General features: G+C 40.3%; 1 protein-coding gene across 2 annotated transcripts in view; it reads left to right on the top strand.

Moving 5' to 3' along the window:
- LOC140457996 (monocarboxylate transporter 2-like) overlaps positions 1 to 18,548 on the top strand; it is a 196,606-nt gene extending 178,058 nt beyond the window's left edge. For both annotated transcript variants that reach the window (XM_072551924.1, XM_072551925.1), the window contains exon 5: positions 8,560 to 18,548. In XM_072551924.1, coding sequence (XP_072408025.1) covers positions 8,560 to 8,825 — 266 coding nt within the window. In that variant the 3' untranslated portion in view covers positions 8,826 to 18,548. The remainder of the gene's footprint in view (positions 1 to 8,559) is intronic.
- The last annotated feature ends 3,364 nt before the right edge of the window (positions 18,549 to 21,912 follow it).

The following is a 21,912-nucleotide window of genomic DNA, read 5'->3' as shown; positions in this document are numbered from 1 at the left end:
TTCTCAATTTCCCTCTGACTATTGGGGGGTCTATAATACAATCCCAATAAGGTGATCATCCCTTTCTTATTTCTCAGTTCCACCCAAATAACTTCCCTGGATGTATTTCCAGGAATATCCTCCCTCAGCACAGCTGTAATGCTATCCCTTAACAAAAATGCCATTCCCCCTCCTCTCTTGCCTCCCTTTCTATCCTTCCTGTAGCATTTGTATCCTGGAATATTAAGCTGCCAGTCCTGCCCATCCCTGAGCCATGTTTCTGTAATTGCTATGATATCCCAGTCCCATGTTCCTAACCATGCCCTGAGTTCATCTGCCTTCCCTCTTAGGCCCCTTGCATTGAAATAAATGCAGTTTAATTTATTCATCCTACCTTGTCCCTGCCTGCCCTGACTGTTTGACTCACTTCTGTTCTCAGCTGTACCCGTCTCAGATCGATCTCTTTCCTCACTACCTCCCTGGGTCCCCCCCCCCCCCGCCCTCCCCCACCCTCCCCACCTTACTAGTTTAAATCCTCCCAAGCAGTTCTAGCAAATTTACCTGCCAGTATATTAGTCTCCTTCCAATTTAGGAGCAATCCGTCCTTCTTGTACAGGTCACTTCTTCCCCAAAAGAGATTCCAATGATCCAAAAATGTGAATCCTTCTCCCAAACACCAGTTCCTCAGCCATGCATTCATCTGCTCTATCCTCCTATTCCTGCCCTCACTAGCTCGTAGCACTGGGAGTAATCCAGATATTACTACCCTTGAGGACCTCCTTTTTAAATTTCTGCCTAACTCTCTGTAATCTCCCTTCAGAGTCTCAATGTTTTCCCTTCCAATGTCATTGGTTAAAATGTGGACAATGACCTCCTGCTGGCCCCTCTCCCCTGTGAGAACATTCTGCACCCTCTCTGAGACATACTTAGTGAGAATTTTTATGTTCAACAAGGTGAGCAATATTAACACAGGGCAATAGAATTTAGTTTCAGTATGGCGTGCTCCGAGGTCAAGTATAATTAAACTCCAGCTGCTCTATCCAAGACTTGGTGACAGTTTTTATGCTGTGGTCTCATACCTACAGAGAATTAGAATTGAGAGCAAACAAGTCACACGAGAGTCTTTATCAGCAGCAAGTGGGGCTCTGTGATAGCACTCCCGTTTTTAATTTCTAAAAGTTCAATATCCACACAGAAGCCTAGACTGACTGATGTGTGGTACTGAGGGAGAGGGATGCTGTCAGAGGTGCCATCTTTTGGATACATTTCTGTTTGCACCTCTCAGGTGTTTGTAAAAGAAGCCCCACAATATTTATTTTGAAGAAGATCAGAGACGATTCGCCTTGGTCAATGTTTATAAAAGTGCTTTAAAATCAGCGATGATATTAAACACCTCAGGAACAAGTGGGACTTGAAATGGGGATTGCCATGTTTAAAGGCAGGGGCACCACACTGTACCACAAGAGATTGATTGCCAGAATCGTAAGGTTATCAGGTCATTACCACTGTAAATCCTGGCTGAATGGACGTTGGCTGTTGTAATTCCATCATTACAACAGTAATTGCACTTCAAAGCAAAACAGTATTTGTTTGGAATGTGTTTTGAGATGTCCCAAATGTTCTTTGCCTCTTTCCTCTTCTTCCCAAATGTTCCCAATTTCTCGAACCACTGAGGAAAGACTGAGAAAATGAGTCAAGCGGAGAGTCTCAAAAAGGTGTGTGTTGGATTAGGTGCAGCAGGGGGTGTGGGGAATAGTAGTATTTCAGTGATGGTTGTGCTGAGGTCCTTCCTGTTCTTTAATAAAACAGGGGTGTCAGCATTCCACTGTTCTGACATGGAACTCTGAGGCAGCTGCTATTGTTTCAAAGAACATGCTTAAAGACAGCTTGTGGGATTGATTGGCAACTTTGAGCTGATGGGCGATAGTAACTCTGCGCTCATCTGTTTGCAGTGAGCTGTTTTAGGATCAGACAAGATCAGGGATACAAGTGAAGCACAGATTCATAGAATTGTTTGAGTGCAGATGGAAACTATTCAGACCATTGCACCTATACCAACTCTTCAAAAGCACATCATTACACCTTGCTAATCTCCTGCCTTCTCCCCATAACCTTGGACATCATTTCTAGCTAAATAATTATCCAATACTCTCTTGAATGCCTCAGTTGTACCTGTCTACACCACCTTTCCAGGCATTGCATACCCTAACTACTTGCTGAATAAAAAAGTTTATTCTCACATCACCCTTGCTTCTTTTCAACTTCCCTTTGAATCTCTAGTCGTGTTCCTGTTCCCATTACGAGAAGGAATACCTTCTCCCTATCTATTCCGTCCAGCTGCTCATGACTTTGAAAACCTCTGTCAAAACTCCTCTCAGCCTTCTCTCCAAGAAGAATAGTCCCAAGGAGAACTTCTTCAATCTGTCCTCACAGCTGAAGTTTCTCATTTCTGGAACCATTCTTGTAAATTCTTTCTGCATTCTCTCCAATGCATTGACACCTTTCCCAAATGTGGCATCCAGAACTGTACCTCAAGACATTTGAGATTTGGGAGTTTTGGGAGAGTTTATGGGTTACGGAGGATTATATCTGCAATAAATGTCATTGGTTGCGAATCCTGTCATATCGAATGGATCAGTTGCAGCGACAGTTTGATACAATGAGGAATTTACAAAAGGTAGGGGGTGTGATGGATGGCAGTTATAGGAAGGGTGAAAAGCTGCAGATAGAGTCAGGTAGATGCGTTAACTCCAGGAAAGGTAGGAGAGGTAGGCGGGTAGTACAGGAGTCTTCTGTGGCTATCCCCATCTCAAGCAAATATGCAGTTTTGAAAAATGTAGGGGGTGATAGACTTTCAGGGGAATGTAGTACAAATAGCCAAGTCTCTGGTATCAAGACTAGCTCTAATATAATGAGTGGTACATTGGGTTCCAAGTGTTCGATTGTGTTAGGGGACTTTCTAGTCAGGGGTACAGACAAATGTTTCTGTGGCCAACAGTGAAAAATCAGAATGGTGTTGTTTCCCTGGTGCCAGGATCAAGGATGTCTCAGAGAGGGTGCAGAATGTTCTCAAAGGGAAGTGAGACCAGCAGGAAGTCATTGTACGTATTGGAGCCAATGACATAGGAAGGGAAAAAGATGAGATTCTGAAGGGAGAATATAGAAAGTTAAAACAGAGGTCCTCAAGTGTAGTAATATCTGGATTACTCCCGCTGCTACGAGCTAGTGAGGGTAGGAATAGGAGGACAGAGCAGATGAATGCATGGCTAAGGAGCTGGTGTATAGAAGGATTCACATTTGTGAATCATTGGAAACTCTTCTGAGGTAGAAATAACCTGTACAAGAAGGATGGATTGCACCTGAATTGGAAGGAGACTAATATACTGGCAGGGAGATTTTCTAGAAGTGTTCGGGAGAACTTAAACTAGTAGGGTGGGGGCAGGGGGTCCAGGGAGATAGTGAGGAAAGAGATCAATCTGAGATTGGTACAGTTGAGAAAAGAAGCGAGTCAAACAGTCAGGGGAGGCAGAGACAAAGCAGAGAACAAGGCAGGACTGATAAATTAAACTGCATTTATTTCAATGCATGTCACAGAAATTTGAGGGTGCATACATGACAATCAATAGTCAGCACAACATCGAGGGATGAAGGGCCTGTTCTGTGCTGTACTGTTCTATGTTCTATGTTCAATGTGTCATGTATAGCCAGGAGAGATTGAGTGAATCCTTAGAAGAGTATAAAGGCAATCGGAGTATACTTAAAAGGGAAATCAGGAGGGCAGAAAGCGGACATGAGATAGCTTTGGCAAATAGGGTTAAGGAGAATCCAAAGGGCCTTTATAAATACATTAAGGACAAAGGGGTAACTAGTGAGTGAATAGGACCTCTCAAAGATCAGCAAGGCAGCCTTTGTGTGGAGCCGCAGGAGATGGGGGAGATACTAACCGAGCATTTTGCATCCGTGTTTACTATGGAACAAGACATGGAAGATATAGATTGTAGGGAAATAGATGGTGACATCTTCAAAAATGTCCAGAGGAGGAAGTGCTGGATGTCTTAAAATGCATAAAGGTGGATAAATCCCCAGGACCTGATCAGGTGTACCCTAGAGGTCTATGGGAAGCGAGGGAAGAGATTGCTGGCCCAATTGCTGAGGTATTTGTATCATCAATAGTCACAGGTGAGTATTGGAGGTTGGCTAACATGGTACCATTATTTAAGAAAGGTGGTAAGGATAAGCGAGAGAACTATAGAACAGTGAGCCTGACCTCAGTGGTGGGCAAGTTGTTGGAGAGAATCCTAAGGGACAGGACATACATGTATTTGGAAAGGCAAGGACTGATTACGGATAGTCAACATGGCTTTATGTATGGGAAATCTTGTCTCACAAACCTGATTGAGTTTTTCGATAAAGTATCAAAGAGGATTGATGAGGGCAAAGCAGTGGACGTGATCTGTATGGACTTCAGTAAGGCGTTCAACAAGATTCCCCATGGGAAACTGATTAGTAAGGTTAGATCTCATGGAATACAGGGACAACTAACCATTTAGATACAGAACTGGCTTGAAGGTAGAAGATGGTGGTGGAGAGTTGTTTTTCAGACTGGAGGCCTGTGACCAATGGAGTACCACTAGGATCGGTGCTGGGTCCACTACATTTTGTCATTTACATAAATGATTTGGATGTGAGCATAAGAGGTAAAGTCAGTAAGTTTGCAGATGACACCAAAATTGGAAGTGCAGAAAAACGTTACCTCAGATTACTACAGATCAGATAGGCCAACGAGCTGAGGAGTGGAAGATGGAGTTTAATTTAGATAAATGTGAGGCGCTGCATTTTTGGAAAGTAAATCTTAGCAGGACTTATACACTTAATGGTAAGGTCCTAAGGAGTGTTGCTGAACAAAGAGACCTTGGAGTGCAGGTTCATAGCTCCTTGAAAGTAGAGTCGCAGGGAGATAGAATAGTGAAGAAGGCATTTGGCATGCTTTCCTTTATTGGTCAGAGTATTGAGTACAGGAGTTGGGAGGTCATGTTGCGGCTGTACAGGACATTGGTTAGGCCACTGTTGGAATATTGCGAGCAATTCTGGTCTCCTTACTGTCTGAAGGATGTTGTAAAATCCAAAATGGTTCAGAAAAGATTTACAAGGTGTTGCCAGGGTTGGAAGATTTGAGGCTGAATAAGCTGGGGCTGTGTTCCCTGGAGCATTGGAGGCTGAGGGGTGGCCTCATAAAGGTTTATAAAATTGTGAAGGGCATGGATAGGATAAATAGACAAAGTTTTTTCCATGGACTAGGGGATCCAAAATTAGAGGGCGTAGGTTTAGGGTGAGAGGGGAAAGGTATAAAAGGGACCTAAGGGGCAACCTTTTCGCGCAGAGGGTGGTACGTGTATGGAATGAGCTGCCAGAGGAAGTGGTGGAGGCTGGTATAATTGCAACATTTCAAAGGCATCTGGATGGGTATATGAATAGGAAGGGTTTAGAGGGATATGGGCCGGGTGCTGGCAAATGGGACTTGGATGGGTTGGACCGAAGGGTCTGTTTCCATGCTGTACATCTCTATGACTCTATGAGTCTAAGTGTCTTGTCAAAGCTCAGTATCACCTACTTACTCTTGTACTCTATGCCCCTGTTAGTAAAGTTGAGAACACTGTGTACTTTATTAACTGCTCTCTCTACCTGTCCTGCCACCTTCAATAATCTGTGCAGATATACACCAAGGAGTCTCTGCTCCTCACTCTCTTCAGAATTGTATTCCTGATTAAATTGTGTTGTTCCTCCTATCAAAATGCATCACCTCAAATGTCTCTGCATTAACACTCATCTGTCACCTATCCACCTACTATTCGATTTGAATATGACATTTTTGAGTTCCACACTGTCCTCCTGACAGTGTACAATTTTTCCAAATTTGGTGTCATCTCCAAGCTTTGAAGTTGCCTTGTTTGCATGAAGATATTGAAAATTAAAACATATCAGAAAAAGCAAAAGTCCCAATACTGACCCCTGGGCAACTCATTATAAACCTTCCCCTGGCCTGATAAGTATCCATTGACAATGACTCTCTGTTTCCTGTCATTCAGCCAATTTTTATCCATGTTGCTTCTGTCGCTTTGAAATGACAACCAATAACTCTCCTCAAAGGTCTCTTGCGTGACACTATATCAACTGCCTTCTGGAAATCCATGCATGTCACACCAATAGTGTGACCGTCATCAGGCTCTCCTTGACAATATTTGCATGGTCTTAAATTTAGGACCTAGCTGGATCAGAACTCCAAGTTAGAGTAATTGCAACACAGTCAGTGAGACAACCATCATTTTTATTTTTAAACTTTGGATTTATTTTAAAAATAACATTAGTAAATGCCTTTGCGCTTTAAAAAAAATCATTCACAGGAGGAGGGCATCAGTAACTGGGCCTGCATTTATTGCCTATCCCAGAGGGCAGTTAAAAGTCATCTGCATCGCTGTGGGTCTGGAGTCACATGTAGGCCAGAACCTGATAAGGATGGCAGTTTCCTTCCCGAAAGGACATGAGTGAACCAGATTAGTTTTTCCAAGTTGATTCCTGGTCATCACTAGACTCCTAATTCCAAACTTTTATTGATTTAAAATTCCCCAATCCTGCAGGGTGTGATTCCAATCCAGGCCCTCAGCATATTACCTGGCTCTCTGGATTAACCAGCGATAATACCACTATCAGCACCCCTATTTAATTTGTCTGGACTTGTTCACTTTTTCATCATTTTTTGGTATTGGAAGTGATATATGAGTTATCACAGAAAATTGAATTATTTTGTGCCTATCAAACCTTTGGGCTCTCCCAACAATAACATCCTTCCTAAATGTAGTCACTATAGTAATTCAGGCAAATACTGTTCTGTGTGTAACAAAAACAGAGAGCTCTGGAGAGACTCAGCAGGTCTGGCAAGTTCAGAACTAATGGGTGGGTTCTGAAGAGTCATACTGGACTTGGAACGTTAACTCTGTTTCTCTGTCCAGCGCTCTCTGTGTTTGTCTCAGATTTCCAGCATCCAAAGTAATTTGCCTTTATACTGTTGTGTGTGCACCTTGGCTTTAACAGAGTTTACCCTTTAAATACTCCATGCACCTTGCGTATGCAATGCTGTGACTCTGGATGTCAGTTATTCTGCTTTGGGTTTTGCAAGGCTTGCAAACTGAAATAATTTGGCTGCCGTAACGTCTGCTTTATAACTTATAATGCTGTTTATAATTTATAATAATGTTTACTGTTTTAAGCATACTAACCCTTGTTAACCCTCGTAGTTAATCAATCCCTGACAAGTGGTTAATTATTAAAAGTTTTCATTAATGGGACAAACACAGCAGAAAGTTTGCCAGCAACAAGTTCCCCACATTCCTTCCCCACCCACCCCCCCATCCTCAAAAGGAGCAAAGTTTCTATGAATTAATTCAATGCGAACTTTCCTAAAGAGTTTATCAGCTCATCTGAAAAGGTAAAATTTCATGAGTACTGCATTAAAGTGTCAGCATTGAGAGAGTGCATTCATCTATCTCCTCGTACGTCATCAGTACACTGTTCACATCTTGTGTAGTTGTTCTTTGAAAGGTTCAGAATCCTGGCTGTCCAATTTGAACATAGCAAGGTTCCACAAGGAATGAATGTCCATTGAGTCTGTCTTAATGTTGTTGGTTAGGAGATTGGATTCCACACATCTACCTGAGCAGACAGATGAGACCTCCTCAGTTTAATGTTGCATCTGAATTTTTTGCTCTTCTGACACTCCCTTCGTATTACACTGTCATCGCAGCCTGGATGATGAAGCGAAATTCTGGAGTGGGCTTGAATCCAGAATCTCCACATGAAAGTGCTGCCATTGAACAAAGCTGATGCAATGTGGAAATACAGGAAAAAAAACATTCAGGTTTAGTAATATTAAGCAACGTTATCCTTTAACAGATATTTGAATTTCCCACCAGTCTGTGAAATATTTCAAGAAATTCACAAATGCCATTCTCCGTATTTCACAATTTCCATTTGAATCAAAACTTAATAATGTCATGGAGATCCTCAATTTTACAGGAGCAAAGCTGCAGAGTAAAAGCGTTGTTCCTACTCACTAAGGAAAGGGAGAGTTTATTCATTCAGGGGTAACATTTACAAAATTTACAATACAAAAAGTCAAAGAGTTTGTAAATTATGTCCAGACAAAATCAAACTTCTTTTGCACTATTTAAAAAAACCTCCTATTGACAGCGGAACCCACCCACAAAATAATCCCGATTCCAAATTAAGCACTGATGTAATTCTCTTGAAAACTTTCAATATGTTGGCCGCAATCACTTTCTGTGGCAGAGAATTACACAGGCTCACCACTCTCTAAGTGAAGAAATTTCTGCTCATCTCAGACCTAATTAAATGTCATAACCGTCAGAAAATTTGTGCCTGGTTTTGGAAATCGGTTTCCTGACGACCCTTTGCATGAAAATCCCTTTAATCCCTATGATTTGTTAATTGTCTTGTTTTAGATGCTCCGAATGAGTTACAATTCATGTGTTAAACACAAAAAAAAAATTCCCTGTTGTCTTTCAGGATGGCTGGTGGACATAACCCATGACTACAAGTACATGTACCTAGTGTGTGGAAGCATTGTGATAATAGCAAGCATCTTCTTATTCATTGCGAACGCCATCAACTATCGGCTTTTGGAGAAAGAGAAGAAGATGGAGGAGGAAAAGAGGAAGACACCAATCGATGATGCAGAACTCAATGATATCTGCGATAATGGCACTGATGATATTGAAATTAATCCTCAGATGCTATTGGGAATGTCTTCTGAGAAGGAAACTAATATTTAAACACTACCCAATGTTGACCTGATTTTGCTCTTTGGATGCACTTGGATATGAGTGTCAAAATTTTCATTTCACTTCAGAAGGTGGGCCTGTCCACAAGCGTAGGTATTTTCAGCTGCATAAGCACTTGTGTCCCTCATTAAACCTGACATCCCTACCTTTTGAGTCTCACACATTACCCCAGCTTAAAGTTCTTTAGGGGGCATCAAAGATGATTCTGCTGCTGCCCTGCACTGTCAATTAAGTATGCCACATTTATCCAGGCACAAAGGAATAATGCATTTCTGGGGGTTAAAATGGAGGGAGATAAAATCTCCGTCAATGTATTCCGTCCAAATGCTCACCTTTACAGTCTGACGTGATGGCAGCTAATTCAAACCCATATCGTAATTGTTGCTGCTCAGCAAATTTTCATAGTACAGTAACTCCGCAAAATAAATGGAGCTAGTAGTGTGTTCCCTATTGAACTCCATTTGTTGCTACAATGCACTATATATTTTTAAAAAAATTATAACCAGTCTCGGATATCTGTGCTAGGAGCCACACAAATCAAGATGTTCAGGCTCAATAACAGTGCAGAGTCAGGCTGCAGGCGAAAGAGTCAGTAATGTATTATATACTTCATTCAGAAGAGGGCACTAGACTAAGAATAATTGACAATATGTTCCTGTTCCTCCTGCAAAGATGACCCTTTCTAACCAAGTCTCTATGGACCTGAAAACAACCTTTCATTAAGTTTGACTTTCAAGAAAGCTAATGAAGAGCGCAAAGGCCCTACCTTTACTGTTCTTTTGTTTTGAGATTAAATAGATTAAAGTCTAGTAAATGAACTAAATTGAGCTCTGCCACTCAAAAAAAGATTTTAACCAGATATCAGAGAGAGCTTGAGGGACAGGGGCCCTTAAGCCTAGCTTTTCTAATCAATGTTGTTTTAACACTTGTGGTAACCTCTTTAATTTTAAAATAATGCCAATCAGAAAATCTAAGCTCAAGTATTCAACTGAAAATGAAATCGATGTTGAAATACTCTAGAGTTTTAGGCTCTGAAGTGAAATGAATTTTGGCCAATTCTTAATGACAGTCAGCTCACAGCACCACACTGCCTGATATTTTGGCATCAATTGACGCAATGTCAAACTTTGTCTGATAATTGCTCCTGTGAACTGCCTCAAGGCATTTTTCTACAGTAAAGGGGCTAAACAACTGCAAGTTGTTGGTGCTATAAATTGGCAATCCCACTCCAAAGCCACAGGTTGGCTAGTATTAAATGGATAAATAGCATTAGCGCACACCTCTCACGGAATATTTTCTTTGGGCATAGTGCAGCAAAATGCAATTAGCTGCACCATTTCTGATCTGAAGGTGCTCATTGAAGACACTGAGGGCCTAATGCTAAAATGTTCCATTACCTCATGCTCAAAGATTCTCTTTACCATCCACATATAAGTCACAAAAGGAAAGCCTTAGCATTTTCTTAAAGACTTTGTACGATAATCCTACTAAACTAGATTGGTGCCATTAGTTCTGATTTGAACTAAGGTTTTTAGATTGCATGTACAATACTTCTGTTGTGGTATTTTCGAGACACCAAGCAGAATTTTATGATGGAACAGTTTTTATTTTCTAACAAAACTCTATTATGAAATAAGGTTCAGATTTTAAATGGAATCAGGGTGAGGCCTTAGTACAGAGTAAAAACAGCTCATATCATTGTTGGGGTAAATAATTGCAAGAGAGACACTCTCTTGTTGATTTTCCCTTCTTGTTCTCAGTTAGGGAAGGCCCATTTGTTGCTCTTTACACAGCAATACAGCTGGGACTGACCATAGACAATTTGAAGATAACTGGACAGGGTCATCACACCCTACTATGTCATTGCTGACTCTAGTTAGTATAATCTTATGCATTAATTTCACTGACAGTGTGTTTAGTTTGGGAAAAGTTCCTAAACGTAGCACTACCTCTTGCCTTCTATAGTAAGACTGTAACTAGTAACCAGGGAAATTCTCAAAGTACCTGCAGTATTTGGAGTGCAATTACAAGCAGTCTTGTTCAGCTCCTACAAAATACAAAGGCATACTCTGTAAGAGTTAACTTATAGCTGACAGACTGGGCAGGAAACTGGAAGGTTGGTTTCTGCAGTACACCTTGTGGACTTCAAAAATCAGGTGCTCTGTAAAAAAACAGTTTTGCGCCCAGATTCTGTCAGTTCTTCATTCAGCTAGTTAGCTTACAAACATCCCTAAATAATAGTTACCAGATTTATTTTCCCACTTACAACATGGTTTTCACATGCAGACGGTGTATTCATATTTTAAGATGTGATGGAAGTAGAAAGAAAATTGACAATCCGGTCACCTGCTACTGGTAACTAGTATTACAGCCCTTAGTATCTTTCCTGAAGTATTGGGGTTCATGACCCTTGATGCTGCACTTGGGTCAATCAGTTAAAGAAAGAAGTAAGTTCTGGAGGTAAGGCAGTCTTTTTGAGTAAAGAAACTTCCTGATGTACCTGACATGGCTGCACATCAAAGTCCAAAATGTCCTCTATTTTCAGTAAACGATAGCAAGCATCTTGCTGACTGAAGGGGGAGCTATGCAGGGCCTTGTGGGGAAGCTTTACTTCCTGTTTGATGGTGCTTTTGACTCTAGGCCTTGCTCTCTCCACAAATGGGATATTAGTATTAATTCCCCCTGCAGCTTGGATGATATTGAAGACTGAAGATTGGAGTTTAGTGACCAAATTCAATGGGCCATTTCTGACATTAATCTATTGCATGTGCTACGAAACAACCAACGCATTGACTTCCCATGTCTGCTAAATCAAATTTATTTTGTGAAAACAGCTATTTGCAGCATATCATTCTTTCATGGTCCTTTCATTAGTGAGAGATAACTGGCAATGAGTTTAACCTGGAGGTCACCAGGTCTCAGATGAGGTGTAAGACTGAGAAAATGGCAGCTTTAAGGCTACCTTGGCTGGTATGGGAACTGAACCTGTGCTTTTGGTGTCACTGTACATTGCAAACCATCTAGCCAGCCACTGAGCCTACCCACTTAGGCCCAATAAAAGAATTTCAACTGCAATAGAGCTAAATATTTCAAGTATTGGAAAAGTTTAATATAGATAGGCCTACATGGTAACTTCCCTTGTAGACATGTCTTGAAACTTACAATTGAATAGGCTACAACATATGAAGCTAACTATTTGAGTAGTAATATGTGTTGACTTTAAAATAACAGCTGATGTTCCTTTCTAGAATGAACTAAAAACAAAGTAAAAACAGGGATGACATGATTTTTCCTCCACCTTTATCAATAATTGAGACAAATGTTGGGTTCAATATAAGCAGAGCCAAATATGATTGGTTAGGCATAATGTTTGATCTGTTAATCCCCAGTAGAATTTGCGATGTGACCAATACAATGATGTCAAAAGTTGAAACAAAATGTCACAAGTCTTCATTAGCCTAGCAACTCAAGCAGAATCGCACAAAAGTGATGCATAACAATCAGTTTACTGTGTAATAGCTATCCCAAAAGCACAAATTAAAATGCAAATACTCTTTCAACATCTGTGTGAATCTTATGATTTTAATGGTTAGAAATTGCATTTGTTATACATTTGTTATTTCTTTCCAACAAACTGTCACTTGAACTGGCATTGCCCTTTCAGACAGAAGATATGAAATATTTGCTTGCTCAGGCTATGCTTAAGGGCTCGCATGTGACTAACTTGACATCCTCATAATAGATAGAGTAATTTGGATCCCATTCCATTACATTCCCTGGTAAGCTTCTTGGCATATTGCAGACCTCAACAGTAGTGTCCTAGAAAATCAGATGCTGAAAACGTGTGGCTCCTAAAGACCATTAGTTGAAGCCTGTTCTTCGGGGGAATCCAACAACAAGAAGACAATGATGTCCTCTTGCAGGGAGGTGTTCGCAGGAAGAGGGAGTGGTCAGGGGGCAAGGGCAGAGAGGTGACTTTCAAAGATTATCCCCTTGCCACCTTTCCTTTTCTTACCACTGATTGCCACTAGATTGAGGCATCTGGAGATCCCTCCCAAATCCTCCCCCACCCCACAAAGTCATCACTCAAGAAACCTGCCAGGGAGGTAGATAATCAGGGAGTTGTTGTTTGAGGCCCTTAAGTGGTCACTAGTTGACCACTTAAAGGGTCTTTTTTGCTGGCGACTTGACAAGCGCTCTAATGGATCTTCTCACCCAGTACTTAATTGGTTAGATAGCAAGAGGTAGGCCACTACCACTCAAAGGCTAATTATTTTCTCTTCTTGTTACCTCTCTCACCATCTGCAGAGTGGGGTGAATTGTGCCCTAAATGTGCAGTTTATTGTCATCACTGTGACAAACCGCAGAGGTTACACAGTGTATCTGTTGTGTGTTATTTGTGACTTGGAGGAGCCGGTGTTGGACTGGGGTGGACAAAGTTAAAAATCACATACCAGGTTATAGTCCAACAGGTTGATTTTTAACTGTATTATTTAGTCCAGTACAACAGGATTTTTGATTGATATCTGCACTGTCTCTTTCCACTCAAAGTAAGGCCAAGAAAATGAGGTCAAAATGACCAAAGGCAGATCAGAAAAGGCCAACACTATAAAAATATATTCTGTTTTCTGAAAAGTAAATCATTATGGCACTAAGATCAAATGGAAACCAAGCTCCCTGCAGGGGGTGCCTGACTGTAACTGGGTCAATTGGTTATGCCTTGTTGAGGGGGTGAACTAATTTGCCTTTGTGAATGTGGAAGACGTTGTGATTGAAAGGAGAGCTATGCGATTAAAAAGAAGCAAGTTAGAGGATGAGAAGTCGCTTATCGAGGCTGGGAAGCACATTGCTGGAGTTAGTGATTAAAGCAGAGACAATTGTGTCAACATTTAGGAATGGATTTATTTGATTGTTGAAGGAAAAGTGAATAAAAGAGACTGAGGCAGGAAGGACACATCAGATAAGGACAACTGAGCATGTGTAGAATGAATACCAATGTGACCTGGTTTGACCTCATTTGTTTCTTGGGATTTCTATCCTAATTCTAAAGGTGGTTCAAAACATACTTATCTTCTGTATCTTTAGCAGTCAATTTAGAGAACCATTGGTCTCAAAAGAGTGACTCAGGCTGTCCAATTTACAAAAGGAAAGGTGATTTCTTTCTCTGTACCTTCACAAGGAATTACCAGTTTCTCAGGATGCTTAAGAATAAGCAATAAATGCAGCCTCTCCAGCAACTCCCACTTCCCAAGAGCAATTCTTCTCTGAGTGAATAACTTTGAGCACTGTACTGGAGCTGTAATTAGTTTTTCACACCAACAGCACCTTAAATCTTAACATCCACGCCCATCTGAAGACCCATGCCTGTGAGGAAGAGAACAGAGCCCTATCTCTGTGTACAGCTACAGGAATGAATTGTTGTACATAGTGAATTGAGAGACAATTTGTTCAATAACCAGCCTTCCAAATAACAACATGAGCTGTGTTTATGAAAATACTAACTTTCTGTGCTTCCCTTCTGAGAAAATGAAAACTGCTGTCAAGCAATCTTTGTAAATATTGGTTTGTGGCTCAGAGACGTTATTACAATGTATGTAATACTTTCCTCCAAAGTCTCTACAAACAGGTGTGTGTTTGTGCGTGTGTGTGTGTGTGTGTGTGTGTGTGTGTGTGTGTGTGTGAGTGTGTTTGTGTGCGCGTGTGTGCTTTTGTGTACCTGTGCGTGTGTGTGTGTCTGTGTGAGAAAACTACATTATTATGCCCATTCATATCTCAAGATATTACTTTTATTTTTATGAATCCAACATTTTTTTCAAACAATTCCATAAAATCCTTCTTACTAAATTATTTGAATCTGCCTCCCCAAAATGACTCTTTCAAAGTTATTATAATTCTATCTTTAAGTATAAGGAGACTTGTAAGATTAGTGTATGAATTTATGACAGATTCCACTGTTGCGGTCTTGAGTTTAAACACTTCCTGTACAGCAGAAGCAGTGATGATTGTTTTGAGAATAGCTTAACTTTATGGAGTTGGATGAATTGGATTTCTTCTAGCTGTCCTGTAATAACTTGCAAGAGCAACAATCCCTTTATATCTCTCTGGTCACTCAGCGTCTCAACTCAGGTTGGGATGAGGCTCAGACCACAGAATAAATGACATAGAAATTGGATGTAGATAACTATGAGGTCCAGTTATAGGTATCCCACATCAGGATAAACTGGGAGGCCCTTCAGGACAAAAAAGTGCCAATTCACACTGTCAAACTGTATGTACAAGTTCCCTCAGGGGCATATGAAGGTGTTATGAATATTATAGATGGTTATGCTATCCTCAGGTTAGGGTTGACTCCCATTGTCAACCTAACACATGAGAAAATAAGGGTTTTTTCTGCTTCTGTTCTCTTTGAGATCTTGGGGCCCAATGTTGGGGAAACAGTTCAATTCTGATGAAGAGTCATCTCAACTCGAAATGTTAGCTTGCTCTCCCTCCACAGATGCTGCCTGACCTGTTGTGATTTCCAGCATTGTGTTTGTTTTCAGTACAGATTCCAGCATTTGCTCCTACAATTCCCTGTATTATTGTCGCTCACGTTACCTTCACACAAACAACATATAACAAATATTAATGGCACTCCATTGACATAGTCTGTACATTTCATTCATTCTACCAATAGAAAAACCAGCATTAAAGATTTGGCGTTAGTTGTAAGAAACTGAATAGACTTGAACACTTTTCAAACAGTGAATGGAATATCTAGCACTGGAAGGCTATTGTTATTTATTTAAAACTATTGATATTAATGTTTAATTTAAGTACATTCACAAAATTGTTCTTCTGGAACAAATTTCTAGCAACTGTTCTAGTGACAAAGGGAAGCCTGTCATTGTTGTCGTTGTTTTGCATGGGTGAACTCAATGTAGTGCTCAATGCTTCAAACAGAATCACAAATATTTTTTATCATTTTTATTGTGGTACAACAAATCTGATATTTTGAAGATTTCCTTTCTTTTGGCTGTGCCAGGAAGGACGGTGTCATGAACAGTTTCAATAAATCCAGAAGCCATTTTTGTCCCTGGCATTTTTAGCAATATATCTATTAATAGTTTGTAAAGATTTAGTTAATGTTTAAAATTCCTTCCACTACTTTTAATTCTAATTGCAATAATTTGATGGTGTAGCAATGTGAATCAGTTGCTAACAATGTTCTCATGTTAAGTGGCAAAACCACTTACAAATATAAATTGAAACTCATTTATCTGTAGTTAAAACTGCACTTGATTAGTGGTTGGTCTTTATATAGCAACCATTTCTGTGGGACCAGTCTTGTATATACTTATGTAGCATAGAGCCTATAAACAAGACAGAATTAACAAAGACCTTTTGAGTCAAATGGATAGACTTGAGAGTATTTCCTATGGGAGTTATCGTAATCACTCCTGCCATTTCAGAAGCCTGGTGGGAACACCGGGCGAGATGGTGGAAAATTCTATTCACACTTTTTCTCTGGGATCTTAGCCACCTTCTGCTGAAATGAGGAGAGAAGATTGGGAAAACCCCCACAGCGATTTTGTTCCAAAGTCCATTCCTTGCAGCAATAACAGGGAAACAATCAGAAAGCCTGGTCTTCCTGAATAAATTGATCTTGGTGCTTCTGGAGCACAAAGCAGAACTGACACTAGTATTGTCATCTGCAATCCACCTTTCTACCCGGCATCAGTCTATCTGCTGGGACTAGGAATGTTGTGATATCTATTTATTTGTGAAAGCTAGCCGTGAATATTTGGTTTATTGATTAGTCTAGATACCTAAACTAGATTTAATAGGAATCCTTAAGAGTTGGCTGACCCATGTGTGTTACTAGGTTTCCAATGACAATACTCAAAGTAAATTTATCTTAATCCATGTTTTGTTATTGGAGGGATAATTTCCTGACTTCCCCTCACCAGCAGTCAGTATTAGAAACACAGCTAATGACTTGGACAGAACATTGTGTGAGGCCACAGTAAAGGTACTTGCCCAATGAGGAGCTATTGAGGAAATAAAAGTTAAGGGGCCACAGTAAAGGGTAAAGTCGCCATATTCTGACTAGACCAGAGGGCTGCTTTCTCATTGAAGAGAGACAACAGATAGTGGTTTAAGTAGCCTCCTGCGAGGAGAGAGGTTGAGAAGGCAAGTACACAAGTTGGAAGGCAAGTGATTGAGAACCCAAGGCATGAGAAACCACATTGTGCATGTGTGATGTGAGGCTGTGAGAGTCACTTCTGAGTCTGTTGGTCAAGGTGTAAACTCTGACACTCATTCATAATCCGTGTGACAGCTGAAAAAGAGAGGGGGTGGAAGGAGTGTGCTAAAGGATAGACAAATGCTGTCATGTAACAGGACAACGTGAGGAGACTTTTCGACGCTGTCAGGTAACAGCCAGTTTAGCATGGCTGGTTTCTGAGTTGGAACTTTGTGTTTCTAAGGTATCCCCTGCCAGGAACATGAAGTCAGGAAATTAGCCCTAAAGTGTTGCTATAAACCTGTTCAGAAAATATCAAATTAAATGTAATTTCTTGTTGAAATAAATATAATCCAGACATATTTTGTGGCCCTTATGTTCTCTGTCTTCTGAAACTATCTCAGTGAAATAATTCCTAGATTATGCTGAAATAATAATTATCTATATTTTATATATATATGTATACATATATAAAGGGTGGTAATAAAATGTTCCTTGCCAACATGCTGCAACCTGTAAGTGGATAACAAGAATACTGGGCAGTGTGTTAATGAGAAACCAAACCATGAATGATCTGCTATTGCAGGCAGTCAGCTCTTTGACTCTCTCTGAAGTTCATGGGATTCGTGTCTCCTGCCCCAGAACTGGCATTTGATGTGGACTCTCTCAATATTGGGAGGTTTAGTGCATTCCACCTGTGCAGGAATGAAGGAAAGAACAGTAAATGCCCTGCACAAGCTGTTCCCTCTGTCAAATCACTGAGTGACAGGGTTGTCAATTCATGAGAAACCCGACAGATCAGATGGGACACACAATGGCAAATGTGCAGCAAAGGTTGGCGAAGAAGGACACACTAAAAGCCATAACATGCATCTATTTGTAAAGTAACTTTTTTTTTAATAGTCCAGTAAAGTGTTAATGCAGTGGCTCTGTCCCAAAGGCTGTACTTTATAAATTATATCAGATGATCAGGCTGCACTGGCCATTTCCTTTCAGTATAACGTTAAAATGAATTTATTCAGTGCAAATGTACAATCTCCAAATACGAAGCCATTTCTGGCTCTAGATGTTTTATTTCTGGAGTTCTTTGTGCAGCCTTTTTTTAGAAAAAGAATATTGTACTTCCTTTCTATAATTTGGTATTTAGCAATACTCTTGGATATGAACTATATACCAGATCTTGAGAAGAACTGAAAATGTAATTTAATAAGTGGGGAAAACTGTGCACTCACAAGAGCAAACTGATCTGTATTCCTTTATGATTTTCAATGTTTTATGTATCATTTATATTACTGTAAGCTTTTATCATTATACTTAGTTTTATTTTTGTGCATTGGATGAAACATTATTTGGTTTTCTATATTAAAACAATATCACCGATTGTCTTTCAGTTATAAATCATTTTAGCTCAGGGGCATCTTGAACAACATGTAAGAATATTCCTGTTATTTACAAAATCTAATATTTTAATAAATAATTTGATTTTCTGATTACCTTGTGCTGTGATTTTGTTTCCAATGATGAGACAGAAGACAAATTTTTTTCAGGTAGTTCCTTACATATCCAAAGGCTCTATGAAATGCTCCACAATGACAATTACTCCCAAAATGCAATCATTGGCATTGACTTGAAATAAGAAGGAAAATTGTAAAATTTAATACTGGAATAGCTTTATAATGAGAGAGAGAGAGAGAGAGAGAGAATATAAACATTGATCTGTAAAACACGGAATTTCTACAAAATAGTTGGAGTAATTGGAGAGCATATTTGGAGTATTGTCTACAGCACTGGGCTACACAAAAGAGGCTACAGGACAGATTTATTAAATGCTCTCTGCTATGAGAAGATATGAGCAAATGTCTGGGTATGATCCATTGGAATGTGTCTCACTCAAAACTATTTCTCTTTGACTTACAATGCAAGAGGATGACAAGTCATAGAGCATCTAATGTACTAAAATATGTGATAAGCATATAATTACAAGCATGTGGGATGTCAATGATCCTAAAATTAGTTAGTCAGAAGAGTAAAGAAGATAAGGAGCTGGAGGTCATACAAAATGAACGGGACTCTTTTCTAACTCAGAATACAATCTGTTCTCATATAACGTGATAGTTCTGTTCCCATGTTATCAGAAAATCACGTAATAGCAGCACCATTGAAACCAATGGGACCAGAATCATCAATACAGGTAAGGAAAGTTTGTGTTCTACAAATAATGGTCTACATTCTTCAATCGCATCATAGCCACTTAGTGCTGAAGAAACGCATGTTAAAGCAGAACCGACTATTCTGTTATTGATTCATAGGATGTGGGTGTCATTGGTCGGATCAGCATTTATTGCCCATCCCTAACTGCCCAGAGGGCAGTTAAGAATCAACCAACTTACTGTGGGTGTGGAGTCACATATAGGCCAGACCAGGTAAGATCAGCAGATTTCCTTCCCTAATAGACATTAATGAACCAGATCAGATTTTTCAAAAATCGACAATAGTCTCATGGTCATCATTAGACATTTAACTCCAGATTTTTAATGAATTTAAATTCTACCATCTGCTGTGGTGGGATTAGAAGCCATGTCTCTAGAACTTTACCTGGGTCTCTTAACAGTCTATCAATAATAACAGTAGGCCATTGCTTCCCCAACAAGGAAGGATTTATTAATAATGATGAAGAATGAAATATAACCATTAGAGAAGTAACAGTAGAGGAATATCTAGGCACTATTAACCATAGTATAATGTCATCAAGTCATAGAGATGTACAGCACGGAAACAGACCCTTCGATCCAACCTGTCCATGCAGACCAGATATCCCAACCCAATCTAGTCTCATCTACTAGCACCTGGCCCATATCCCTCCAAACCCTTCCTATTCATATACCCATCCAGATGCCTTTGAAATGTTGCAATTATACCAGCCTCCACCACTTCCTCTGGCAGCTCATTCCATACACATACCACACTCTGCGTGGAAAGGTTGCCCCTTAGGTCTCTGTTATATCTTTCCCCTCTCACACTTCACCTATGCCTTCTAGTTATGGACTCCCCCACCTCAGGGAAAAAACTTTGTCTATTTATCCTATCCATGCCCCTCATGATTTTATAAACCTCTATAAGGTCACCCCTCAGCCTCCAATGCTCCAGGGAAAACAGCCCTAGCCTGTTCAGCCTCTCCCGATAGCTCAAACCCTCCAACCCTGGCAACATCCTTGTAAATCTTTTCTGAACCCTTTCAAGTTTCACAACATCTTTCCAAGAGGAAGGAAACCAGAATTGCACGCAATATTCCAACAGTGGCCTAACCAATGTCCTGTACAGCCGCAACATGACCTTCCAACTCCTGTACTCAATACTCTGACCAATAAAGGAAAGCATACCAAATGCCTTCTTCACTATCCTATCTACCTGTGACTCCACTTTCAAGAAGCTATGAACCTGCACTCCAAGGTCTCTTTGTTCAGCAAAACCCCCTAGGACCTTACCATTAAATGTATAAATCCTGCCAAGATTTGCTTTGTGTTTGAAGTTAATAACTGAGGGGGGATATAATAGATTAGAGAAACATTAACAGCCTGAGAGTAATTTTGGGAAAACAAAGTGAATAGCAAAACTGACAAACAGTGTGGTATGAAAGCAAGGATAAACATTTAAAACAGTGTTCAATAGAGTCCAAGAGAAATATGTTCTGCAATAAACGTGAATGAGACTTCACACATAAATAAAGATCTAGTTAATGGTGAGGGTGAGGAAAGAGATTTATGTTATTTACATGAATAATAGAAGAATGCATGACAAGGGAGAACACAAAAGGATGAGGAAAAAGGACAAATAAAAAACATTAGTAAAGACCTGAAACTAGGGCTTTCCAATGTCCATCCTGTGGGCCACCTACCACAGGTCAAGTATCTACTGATAGATGAATTTACAGCTCATTTATAGGGCTGCCATAATGAATAATTACATATTATTAAACAAATAGAATCACAGACCTTGAGAAAAAATGATTGAAGTTAAATCTCATTGTTTTTGTTTAAATGTTTTGTTTGTGTTGTATTTGAAACCAGAATTTCATAGAAACAGGTGAAGTTCTAATCATAGAATCCCAATAATGTGTAAGCAGGCCATTCAGCCCATATCAACTCTGAGGATCATCCTACCCAGACCATCCCCGTAACCATACATTTCCCATGGTCAATCCACCTAACCCACACATCTTTGGACTGTGGAAGGAAACCGACACAGATATGAATTAAATGTGCAAACTCCAACAGTTGCCTGAGGCTGGAATCAAACCCAGGTCCCTGGCATTGTGAGGCAGCAGTGCTAACCACTGAGCAACTGTGCCATCCCTCCCCAAAGGGCATTAGTGAATCAGATGGACTTTTCCTGACAATCGACAATGGATACATTTTATTTTTTAGAATCCCTACAGTGTAGAAACAGGCCAATTGGCCCAACAAGACCACACTGACTCTCTGAAGAGTAACCCGCCCAGACCCATTTCTCCACCCTATTACTCTACATTTACCACTGACTAATGCACCTAACCTACAGATCCCTGACCACTATGGGCAATTCAGTATGACCAATTCACCTAACCTGCACATTTTAGGATTGTGAAAGGAAACCAGAGCACCTGGAGGAAACCCATGCAGACACGGGGAGAATGTGCAAACTCCACACAGACAGTCACCCGAGGCGGGAATGAAACCCGTGTCCTTGGTGCTGTGTGGCAGCAGTGCTAACCACTGAGACATCGTGCCACCCATTGGCCATCATTAGACTCTGAATTCCAGATTTCTATTGAATTACTATACCCACCAACCTGCTGTGGTGGGATTCGACCCCAGG

This window comes from Chiloscyllium punctatum, chromosome 32 (genome assembly GCF_047496795.1).
Source record: "Chiloscyllium punctatum isolate Juve2018m chromosome 32, sChiPun1.3, whole genome shotgun sequence".
Taxonomy (NCBI): Eukaryota; Metazoa; Chordata; class Chondrichthyes; order Orectolobiformes; family Hemiscylliidae; genus Chiloscyllium; species Chiloscyllium punctatum.
This window is presented reverse-complemented; position numbering and strand designations above follow the sequence as displayed.